Source organism: Sylvia atricapilla, chromosome 3 (assembly GCF_009819655.1).
Source record: "Sylvia atricapilla isolate bSylAtr1 chromosome 3, bSylAtr1.pri, whole genome shotgun sequence".
In the NCBI taxonomy this organism is placed as follows: Eukaryota; Metazoa; Chordata; class Aves; order Passeriformes; family Sylviidae; genus Sylvia; species Sylvia atricapilla.
Genome location: NC_089142.1, coordinates 78390462 through 78403061, shown reverse-complemented (window position 1 = coordinate 78403061; position 12600 = coordinate 78390462). Strand labels below are relative to the sequence as shown.

Below are 12600 nucleotides of genomic sequence, written 5' to 3'. Positions count from 1 at the left end.
AAGACATATCACACAACTGTATTCCAGACAGATCATACAATTGATCCAGCTTCAGTAAAATATTAATGGCACCTAATTAAATATCCCCAGAGAGTTTCTTTTTCTTTTTCATTACAATGTATTAATGCAAAATTGTATTAAATCATTTTGCAGTGTTTTGACTTCTGGAAAAGATTAAGTAACTGGACACCAATTTTGAAATATTGGCTTCCAACAAAAATATTCTCTTTCTTGCCAGCAGAGGAACCCAGACAATCTGCACAGGCATTTAGGTATTTATCCAACTTGAAATGGGCTTTTCACTTTCCAGTAAAAGAAGCCCACTTAGCACAAAAAGGAACTGGTTCAGTTTCTTCCCTGATGTAACCCAAACAGATACTGGGATACACCAGAGACAAATCCAAAACATAGCATGTAACCTGCTAAAAAGAAAATGTAAGAAAATCCCAGGACATCTAATTTTTAACACACTACTAGCATTTACTAGGGACTATGATCCAGTTTCACAAGTACTGGATACTAGCTGTTCTGTGCTTGTCCTGTAATGGCAAGCAGACTTAAGTCTTAACTAGATAGTTTTATAAGCTATTTGAAACATTTAAACACTTAACCTCCCACCTTCCCCCCACAAACACACAATTAGAAAGAATTATGAGATAATTGTGCCCAAACCTTTAAGGAAATAGTTCTTATATACCATGCACCATAGATCTATTCACTTACTGTATACACAGCAGGTCCCACAGGCAAAATTTTGCCCACCATGACATCTATGAAATGACTGGTGAAAGTCTTGCCTACCTGATTATGATATCAGAAGTAATTTTCCAACAGAGCTGATAGGATTCTATGATCCTTCTCTTTTGTACAGTTCTGCTGACTTTATAATGGTAAGAGAAATAAGAAACAGCAAAAACTGATTTTTAGACAAGGTAGTGTACAGCTGTCACTGGCTCTGTATGACAGACAAACCCCAGCTGCTGTGAGGCAGTGAAAACCCAGCTCACCCTTTCTGCTGGATGGTGCTATGACACCTTGCATCAGTTTCATTTCTGGCACAGCAAGGATAACTGCTGAGTAAGAAACTTGGCAGTGCTGTACCACTGTTCCTTGCAAAGGACTGCACTACACTGAGGAAGGTGGGAAATGGCAGTCAGGCCAGATTAAACTCCACAAATTAAATAGCTTTTGCTAGTAGAGCATGCAGGTTTTGCATATAGATTTCAGCCTTCAATAAATCTGCATTTGCCTCCATTGGTTTAGGGGTGACAGGATTGACAGTTGACATGATGATCTTGAAGGTCTCTTCTTACATTGACAGTTCTATGACTCTATAATTTTTACCTCCAAGTTTTTTCAATGGATTTTCATTTGTGAAAATTAACTGTAACCCCGAGTTACACTTGAAGCATCCCCATTTACAGTGTCTTATGCAATTCCTGTTTGTCATCCAAACAAAGCGTATGCTAGACAATAGTAATAAGATCCCCTAACATCAAATCAGGAGTGAATGGGAAATATCTGACTTAAGTACATCAGATTTCACAAAACTGCTATCAAAGCCTTTTTTAACTACACTGCTTTAGTAAAAGAATATGTGACAAAGTTAGACAAAAATACCCTTGGAAGCAATACCTGTGAAAGAACAAATATTGTGGCCAATCCTAACTTGATCTCAAAGTGAACTAGGCTAAATGTAAAAAACTAACCTTTTTGCCTGAATCATCCCTTTTCTACTTTAATTCTCTCACATTGGGCAACAGCTTCCCAGCCTCAACAACAGTGAGACTGAACAATAAAAACAGAGCACCTAAGAAGAGCATTATCACTCCACCTACATGTACTGGTATGGATGAGTGACAAAGGAATTTTTCTACACTCCATCATAATCTCTACCCTGACAAAGTATTTGGAATCAATGCTATAGCCAACAGTCTTCTTTTGGGATAATTGCCACAGCATGAAACTTCACAGTCTGTAGAACAGGAGCAAGGAATTTGGCGGATCTTCCACAAGCTCCAATGACTACCTATATCACGTGCACGGCCAAAACCTGGGTTAGTGGCACAAAAACGAACTCACTCTGCTAAAACTAGTGAGGATCTCACTGGGCTAGTGTTAAAAACAATGCCTCAAAACGAATGTTTCCAAATGACCTCATCTTGTTACTGAAAGTGTGCAAAGACAGAAAGTTTTTAAGAGCTGACAGCCCCAGAAGTTGAACACGATGTTATTCAGTCCTATACTTGCATTTATTAAGAGTATGAAAATCTGTTCCGTGTGTCTCAGGTTACTATTTTGTCACGGCAGTCACAGAAGGCTAGAATAAAAAAAAAACCCCAACAACAGAAGTCTAAAATCAATCCTTACATATTTCAGTGGCTGTATCTGTTTAGGTAGATTGTTTCACTTAAATAAATGCAGGTCAGGTCATAACCTAAAGCAAATGCTAATCTGTGGTCTCAATGTTTAGTAAAAAAGCCCTGCATAGATGTTGCAAGTGTGGGATATGAATTTGTAATGATACAGTACAACAAACCACATGTATTACTCAGTCAGGAAGTGGTGATTATCACAAAAATGATAAAAAGAGTTTTAAAAAAGTGCAATAAGAACAAAGTGAGGTATACTGAGATTGTGTGTTTACAAAAAGCAGGAGCACACATAAAAAATAAGCCATGAAAAACATCTGTGAGTATTTTGCATAAATGGAAGCTGCAGTTAGCTGCTGGGCACAGCACAGTACAAAAGTGCTTAAGGAATCATTGGTGAGAGAGATGCTTCTCAGGCAGGACAGTAGGCATACCATAGGACTATCTTCAGCAACTTATTTTTGCATAGCTAATGCTGGTATTCAAGAGTACATTCTGACAAAAGCAAAAAGCCAAGTTCCTTGAAAAAGCTGGTGTCATTCCTTATTCAAATCAACAATTAAAAAAACATGGTTGTTGAAAGCTCTTTGAAAGTTAAATACATGAACTGAAAAACTGCTGAAAGATTACTGTGCATTAAGTCTTGTTGCAGATAAAGACAAAGTCTGCAATGTGTCACAGCAAATGCTTCTTTCCAGTTTGCAGTCACTTTGTAGTGACTTGCACTGGAAGTATCTGAAAGAAAAAAGCTTGGCTGGGATTCACTGTGCATTAGCAGTCATTTTTTTGAGAAGACTCACAGTATCTTTTACAGCATAGACAAGGCAAGAATGTTTTCTTCCAACAAAAGATTCCTCAAAGCACTAGAGACGAACCAGTACGGACAGACAGCTGAGCCCTCGAAGATGTGGATGACCAAAAAGACAACTCTCTTATTAAAGCACAATTTTTCTAAAAAATTTATTAACAGTTAATCTTGTAAACCAATTATTTTATTTTTGCATGGATGAGTACTTATCACTACAGAATCCACTACAATCTAATATGATCTTTATAAAATATAAATAAAAATAAATAACTAAAACAATCTTTAAAAGCACCTATTGAACTGGTATGACACAAGTTGCATCTCTTGCAAAACTCATTGGTGAATTACAGATTTTTATGCATGAATATTTTTTGGACATTCCCTTGGAATTACCAAGCCAGTATGATAGCCGTGCTGCCACAGACATAATCCCGCAGCATGCAAGTGCCTTTAACTTAAGTTATGGATGGGAAATAAAGCTACCTCAAGGCTATGTTACCAGCCCAGGTTAACTCAGAAAGTTTATGGTAGAACAAAGAAGTGACCTCAAGAGGTCATCCTTCTTCCCTTCCAAGTATCAGTTACTTTTCATTCATTCAGATAACAAACACGAATACAAGGAGGGTCATACAAGCACAGCTTACCGAATTACATCGCAGGTATGTCAGCTGTGAGCATCATGCATCTGATAGTGAACTCAGGAAGGGTAAATTTCTGCTTCATTTAGCTCAAAACATCTACTTAATTAAACACCTATTTTGTCTTAAGTCCCACTATTTAATTATCACTTTTTAGTATACTCGATTCATACGTTAGATAAATAAAACACAACTTACTGAATAGCACCATCTTCCATTTAGGTAATATAAAAAGGGATCTTGAGGCTTAAGTTCAATTGCCTTGTCTAGGTGCTCCTATTAGAAAGAAAATTAGTATCACTTTAGTTGTTTGTTCGGCAAGTGTGTTTACATTCTAAGTAGTTTCCTGCAAGTCAGAAACAAACTCAGAAATTCTCTTCTGCTGCAATTGCCTGCTAACAACCTAAAAATATTTCGAGTAGCAAAACCCTTCCTCACAGAGGGAAACCACAAAATTATTTAGCAATGTTGCACATAATGCAAGAAGGCATGCTGTATTTAGAACATGACTAAATAACTCTAAAGTTCAGTCAAATAATTCAAGAACTTTTGTCTTTAAAAGGCAACAACTTCAATTAAATTAATTTCATTTACAGTTAGTAGTAGGAAACCATCACAGATCAAATCAGTGAGGAAGCAACTACTCTTAAAGAGATCTTACATGCCAGCACCCGTTACTGAAGCACAGCTCCTCCCACCTTGGAATGTGCCCCAATGAAATGGTACTTGACACAACCAACTGTTTTTATAATGTGAAAGTCAGAAAATAAAATGGTTCTGTTTATAGTGAAACTACAAAACCTATGAAGTATCTAATAAGGTCCTTCTTCCAAAACCATTTTCATTTTGGGTCACGAATACCTTTATTTCTCTCTTTAATTTACAAAGAAAGCTCTTGTTCAACCTGAGTTGGAAGAAAAAATAAATATTTCAGCCCTACCCTTTGTCTCTCAAAATAAATTTCATTCAAACATTTCTTTCCCCCTGCCACATATCTGTCTTCCTAATTAAGCCGGTCACAAAAGTATTTGACTTACACATATATAAGAGGCTATTATATTATCATATCCACAGACTATTCAGATAGGAGCTACGTTTTCATACTACCATTTTCCCAGATCAACAGATTTCAGGATTTACTTGTGAGGAGGAAAACCTCCCTGAAACAGCTACTGCTCACACCGTGGACTCTTTTAAAACCCCATCCTTGAACAGCTGCAGCACTTGTGTTGTCATTTTCCCTTTGTTCCCAGCTTGTCCCAGTGCTCGGGGCTCAGCTTGCTTGGCACGGCTCAGATGTAATTAATGCTCTCTCACTGGAAAGCTCCGCCACACTCCAAGTCCTAACACGGACATGATGTGAGAGGAGCCCATCCCAGGGACTGGAACATGTCTGTTACCTTTCACTGTCACCCAGAAAGGGGGGGACGGCAGCTCGGAGGGCAAGGGATGGATGGAAAGTGTCTAAGCAATGCTGAGACAAGGAGGAGAGTAGCACATGGAACATGAACAGCTAACTCTAAAAGAAACACAATTACCTTTGCAAGGACAGTGTTTAAAACACAATTACCTTTGCAAGGACAGTGTTAAAACAAACACTACTTAAGGGCAACATGGAGGATGACTGCAGAACTGTGTTAGTTCCTCACTTACTATTTCATATGTTTTGATTTTCTAAACAGAATTGTTATTGCCTTTCCTCCCCCCTTTGACTACAAAGGAAATCAGAAATCTTATTGCTGTTCCAGAATGCTGCCTCAATTCTTATATTTTGCAAGCATATAATTTATTTGCATACATAATAATAACCTTTTTGATTTAACTTCAGCACCAAAATGGACCTGTGAGACTGAATTACTGTGTTGGAAAAACGTGTCTTTGACACTATATAAGGAAATAACTTAAAGGAATAGCTTTAAAAAACCAACCCCAAATCCTACAAAAACATACCTTAAAGAGATAACCATTCCTGATTTTGTTTTGTACACTTTCAAACTGAGACATATAGCCACACATAATTGCAAACCTGAGAGGGGAAAAGAAAAACACACACACATACTTTTTGTGATTTAAATAAATCTTTGAATCAAATTACAAAATATTTCAATACCTAATGCACACATTTACACCTGGGTTTTTTTTCCATCTGGAAGGCTGGATGGAAGTTTGGCATGAGCTATACATGTTCAGGAACAGACAAAAACACAAACCAAAACAAAACAATGGAAACAAGAAGAAGTTTAAATGGCACTATTTGGGTGGTCAGTTAAGTGAAAAACCAGATTTCTCCTCCCAAATTTCATCCATTTAGTTCAGAGTGTGACAATTCCTGACTGGCTCTACCATTGACAGCAGTTTACCCTGACACACTGTGCTCTGCATTTCACTGGGAATGTGAGCACTACCAGCTGCAGAACCTCACCCACGAAGGCAAATGCTCGGGGTGTGCCCAGCACGAAGCTGTACACACCTCAGAAACATCCACAGTTGCCTTCTACCCTTCTCAAGTACCCCAGAGCATTCCTGCACTTCTGACATCCTTCTAGTATCTTTAAAATTTGAAAACATACACATACATTCTGTGATTCTAACAGGATCATTACTGCCATTACTAGATGTCTATTGCTAAGACCATTATTATTTCTATTACTATTGTTACTATGATTATCATAAATTGGGAACACCGAGTGGTAAAAGAAATGTGAGATAATTTCTATTGTTAAGCAGGTACAAGTGAAAATATTTTCAGCAGTAAACCTCTAAAGATTCAGATCTCCTAAGCAACACAAGGATCTTATTGACACTACCTACATTTCTATTGCTTTCTTCTTATTTTTTCAACAGTTACAGAACCTCTGTGCATAAGGAATCTCTTGCACAGATATCAACTGTAGTTTCCTTGGACCTATTTTCATTGGTATTAAGACAATTTTCTATGTCTGTATATAACTAACTGAACCACCAAAGAAATAGCCAAGCAGCAAAATCTCATGTAGATAGATTATTTTTCTACTATTTTTCAGAATTTTGCTTTTTTAATCAAATGTTTTACAATGCAACACCAAATGAAAATAAAAATCCTAAAAGAGGGAAATCAAGTTGAAGAGCAAAAAATGAGTTATGCAAGAAGCTTATTGAATTATGGTAACACAACCACAATCTGTACAGCACACAGTTTTTAAGCACTATTAAACATCAGCTTTCTTGAATTTCTTTATATAATGCAATTATTCAAGCTCCAGAGAATCCTCATTAAAATGTCATTGCTAACAAACCCAAGAAATTATTTTATTCCTTACAGCTATACCTAAAGGTTTGAAGTCAGAAATGCTCATGCTACATGTTGTTGCATTTTTTGGTCAGTTCCCAGGTAAGGCATGGAGTCAGCAGAAGAGCAGTTGAGTTTTTTAAGTGCTCCAGCCAGACTGTCAAACACTGAGCAGGGTGCTTGTTGTGACCAATGTGCACTGGACAAAATCCAGCTAATGGCAGCACTACTGCTGACAGATCTGCAGCCGGAGTGCGTTTCCTATGGGAATGCGCTGCAGTTGAGGGAAAAGGCAAGGGGTGGGGGTCAGGAAAGTTCAGGTATTTAGAAAGAGGGGGGAGGCAGTGAAAACTTTATTAGGGTTAAGTAACTCAGGCAACATTGCCCCTATTCCCTTCACTCATTAAGTGCTAATCAGATAAACTCAGCATACCATAGCTAAACGGATTGCTGCTACAAAAGAAAACAATGAAAAGCGAACAAGCTAATCCAGCATCTTGCAGTATTTCCCTGTCTGTGCGTGACAAGAAAGAGGGCCTTAGCTTAAACTAGTTCAAAGAAAAACTTCTACTTATAGCTAAAATCTCTTGGGAGGGAAATCCCGATGAAATTTTCACCGAATTAAAAGTAAGCTAACCAACTAACTTTAAATACCCATTATTTTTCCAATAAAAAAATAAAAATGTCTTTCATGTTTTTACTGGGGCTTTTTGTTGTGTTGGTTATTTTTTTAATTTGCTTTGGGTTTTTTTTTTAAATTTTATACTTTTGAAATGCACTAGACAGCAAATTGATAAAAATTAAGCACTTCATTTCTGAAATTCTATGGCATTTTGGATATTAATTTCATTTCTAAAAAATCCCCCAAACAAAACAGAAAATGTGTCCTTTGTTTCCTGAAAAGAATTTTTACACATTTTAAATAATTTTCAAAGAGTTTAAAACACAAGGCAAAATTTTATTTTTAATAGTGAAAAGGGTAATGTCAGTCATGGAATGATCTATGCTGGAATGGACCTTAAAGATGGAGTTTCAACCCCCCTACCATGAGCAGGGCCACCTTCCACTAGACCAGGTTGCTCAAAGCCCATCCAGCCTGGCTTTGAACACCTCCAAGGTTGTCCATTCCCTGGGCAATCTGTTCCAGTGCCTCACCACTCTCACGGTGAAGAAAATGACCAAAGAAAACGAGACAGGGAGTAACTAAAAACACTTCCATCTGGTTTGTGTCGCTCTTTTCACGGCCCCGGCGCTCCCTGGTCACCTACCCCATCTCGTGGTGACAGGGGGAATACTAAAAAGATGATCACACAACAACATGCAAGTATCTAATGAAATGGGTAAAATGCTCATGTCTATTAGAAGTGCAAGTGATACTGGTTCTCTGCACAGCCTTCACCTCCCTCACACCCTTTGAATATCATAGTACTGCTTTACAGAGCTTTCACAGAGAAAAATAAAGAGAAAATTGTATCAGCAAAGAGCTGCCAGGAATGACCTGAATGCTGAGCTGATGTTATTCCTGGATAATGTAAAAAAAAAACAGCCCCAGACTCATTCATCTAGACAAACACAACAATAATTACCTCATTAAGACAGACACAGTACTTCAGTTGGTATAAAAAAAGTTACTCCCAGATGGAAGAAAAATTACTGAACGCAGTGTAGAAGCACATGATTAATCACCACAATTAACAAACCTTTATTAAGCATAAACACAATCAAGCAAACTCAATATAACAGGTCAGCACCATGTTCCTCTGTTACAAATGCTGTCCTGAAACTCAGACTTGCAAGAAACTCTGACAGAGATAGATACCAAGTACCTATGTAGCCCTCACACAGAAGGTCTTGATCAAAGTCAATTAACATTTTCCCTTCTGGTGCTACAGAATTTCTATTCTGTATTCAGGCCAGGCAAAACTGAGAGGGGCATATCTTACCTATTGCAAAAACAAGAGAAGCAGATTGATCCAATAATTTTATCAAGCTAATTTGAATTTTATTATCAAAAATGATAGCAACACTTCAAACTCTGTCATCCACAGCTTATTCTACATGAGACAGATTTACAGAAAAGATTTTGAAGTCTCAAATGAAGATTAAGCCACACTAGGGCATTTAAATACATCTTTTCTTATATTTTCCCTGATAAAATTCACATGGCCAAAATCTGAAATAACATGCACCTTCCCAGACTTGTTCCTTGTTCTATGTACCCTTTCATATGTCCCAAATTTAAAAAAAAAACAAAACTTTTATGTCATGTAGACTTTGGAAATGTGTGGGTACAGGGCTTACATGTAAAAAAATCTAGATGTCCATTTTGGCATCCCAGGATGCCAAGGAAAGAAAAACATCAATTTTTCTTAATTGTATTTAACAAGACTTTGCAAATGGGAGGAGAGTTTGTGATATTTACCACCACCAAAGTTTAATGCATGTGTTTCATAACTGGTTTTCACTCCTTCCTCCTTATCTGAGAAATACTTAACGTGTAAAGTCGTGTGACAAAGGCTAATCCGTGGGCAGTACACAAGAGGCCCAGTGAAAAGAAAGTTCATTTCCATTCCAGTTCTAAATGTGTTCTTGCATCTCCCCATCTCTGCAGGGCTCAGTTCTGTGGATGCTATCTTTTTTTTAGCCCCCCAACTCCCTCACTCACCAGTTGCACCCACACACATTCCAACAGTCTCTGCAATGCAGTGAGACTCACAGGACTTCTTTTTGACATGATTTCAGTGAGATACCAACTTCTGCGTAGGGAGATCTTGAAACTTAAATTACCGATTATGATCCCTGTTGCATTGCCCTTCCTGAGATCCCAGTTTTGCATACTTCATATTGTATCACTTTGCTACCAAGATATTTAATCTACAAAAATGCATCTGACACAAAGTTGCCATGGAAAGGTAAAGTATTGTTTTGATATGATCATCCTCATAGGGATATGGAAGCAGTGGCTGAGAATGTCTAAAGCTGCCAACACACCAAGTAAGATGTGCAAAGTGAAACGTTTAGGTGATTTTTTGTTTGCAGAGATTTTTTTTTTGTTAATGGGGATTTCATTTCCCTTTCCTTCTTCTTGGAATACAACTGAGTCCACACTGTAGAAATTGGCTGAAATGCACTTTTCATATTAAAAATTCACCAGAGCATTGCAGCTGAGCTCCAGGGAAACATCAGATGTAGCACACACTCATTTGGTAACACTTGCAAAAACATGAGAAACAAACCCCTACTTTGGTTTAAAAAACCTCAAAGGTAAGGACCTTAAGAATTCTGGCTTAATTTACTGCAACACATGCAGTATACCAAAGCAAGGGAAATGCTGCTGTTAATGTGTATCCACAGAAGTTCACTAGTAGAACATGTGGATGCCATGTTCTGCATTCGTTAGGGTGTGAAATCCACAACTGTGTTAAATTCCTATTTCCAGAAATTTAACTTTCACTTTTATAACAAACAGTTGTTACAGATGGAAAGACAATCTTGAAGAAATTAGCACAATAGTCTTCACAAGTGTAAAAACAGGGTGAAACAATAGCTTTCAGAGACAGTAACACAACAAATCTCCTTGACAGAAATGTAATAAGGATCATTAGGTTGTTAGAATTATTTCCTTGTGAGCATTCTGGCAAAAAGCTTGTAGTAAACAGATCTTTTCACATGTCAAACCTTCCTCCTCTGCAATTGCATGAGTATGCTGCAGTGTTTCACTGATCCACTTACCTAGAACAACTTACAGCTTTTGAGGAATGCCTCCTGAATTTGAAATCTTAAATTATTTTTAAAAACCCAATTACATAATTCAAAGATTACTGACTCTGATTACGCATAATTAAGAACAAAGATTGCTGTAAAATTTCTTTGGTCTTTCCATTAATCAAATACAGGGCAAACAACTACTAGCTGGGAAGCCTTGTATTTCTGCACAAAATATCAACTCCTGAAAAATCCAACTGCATGATAGATTCTTGCTGCTTTCAAATTATCTGCCTTATCTAAGTTTAAATAAGGGATAATTAAGGGCAGTAGGTAACAAGCATTTAGTTAGAAACAGGGGAGGATTTAATTTTAAAAGTTCTTGGTAGTATGACCATGCCCTACAACATATTCCAAAATTTTGAAGAGTTTTGTTTCACTGGAAAATTATTTTTATGCCATTACACATTACAAACCTGAAAAATTATCTCTTAGAATTCTATTACTGAGATGGAATGTCCACTTTTTTTGTGGGAAGTTTGTATAAAATCACCAAAATACCCAAATGACAATGATTATTCCTGTCCTCAATGGAACCAACCTGTACTACTCTTCCGTAGTGTTGCCTGCCAGTGAGACACTGCCCCTAAGCTCTGGAATTCCCTTCCATGGAAAACCCAGGGCTTGGGAAAAATATCTGTGCTTCTGATTAACACTCTTACACACGACAGAGAAAACTCTTGGTGTGTTCACTGAGAGCTGCTGTGTTCAGGAGGTGTCTTCCCTTAAAGCTACTAGGTTTCCACTTGCTAACTTCACTTGCACCCAAACGAGACATCTGTATGACCCACCAACAGGTGAGTTCTAGAGAGTAATACAAACTTAAGAGCAGCACCAAGTTTGCTTGTGGCAAACAAACCAAAGCTCAACTCAAAGAATGACCTTTTTAGGTAAACGTCCTGAAAATTTGCCATAACAGTAACATTTTGTTCTTTGCAAAGCTTGTAATGACTTCTCATCAACAAAAAAAGGAAGTGTGGGGATCTGCACAACAGCAGAGAAAACTTCCAGATCTCTTCCTCAAACTCTTAAAGAAAAACCAGCAACAAACCTCTCACAAACAAAAAAATTCACTGGTTTTGCAAAAGAATTTAAAAGTCATTGTTTCATTTTAAATAAAAGCACTGTTCATATGCATCTACATTTTGTTTTTTGTAAAATAAAGTTGTGAAGCAGCACAACTATAAAGCAACTGTAGCACCAAATTGTTCACATAGCACTTCTAATTAAAATCTGGGTGATAAAGATACTCCATGATCCAAGATGAGGTGTGAGGATTCACAGCTGTCCCTTGGAAATCACTGACCCACAAAACGAATTTGTTTGAGGCCTGGAAAAAACAAGAGAACCTGCAATGGCTGATGATAACGTTTGCATGCAAGTTCCTCCACAACTTGAAAAACTGACACTGGCTGAACAAAGCCACAAATCACTTAGAATATTTACTGTGTCTTTCTTTAGGGTTTTTATACAAATAATAAAGCCATGTTTTTCCTTTCCATTTACTTCAGTTATTTAGAGGTCAGCATTCAAAAAATCTGAAGGTTTTTGATCTCATTGAGATTAAGTATGATCACATGTTTTCAAAAATCTGGATTGAGATATGAAAATTATTTGCAGCTGCAATTCATTACCAAAACCAACTGAACTACTTCAAGATATTTTGCTTTCTTTGTTCTGCATATGTTTCCTAAAATTTAATTTGAGGCTGAATACTGGTTACTTGTCAGTATTCTAGTCAGTAAATTG

General features: G+C 37.3%; 1 protein-coding gene across 1 annotated transcript in view; it reads right to left on the bottom strand.

The window, feature by feature from the left end:
- Positions 1-12600, bottom strand: part of RMDN2 (regulator of microtubule dynamics 2) — a 45677-nt gene that overhangs the window by 16789 nt on the left and 16288 nt on the right. The window contains exons 5-6 of the mRNA XM_066315916.1: positions 5769-5844; positions 4017-4094 (exon numbers count right to left, since the gene is read on the bottom strand). Of these exons, the coding sequence (XP_066172013.1) occupies positions 4017-4094; positions 5769-5844 (154 nt within the window). The remainder of the gene's footprint in view (positions 1-4016; positions 4095-5768; positions 5845-12600) is intronic.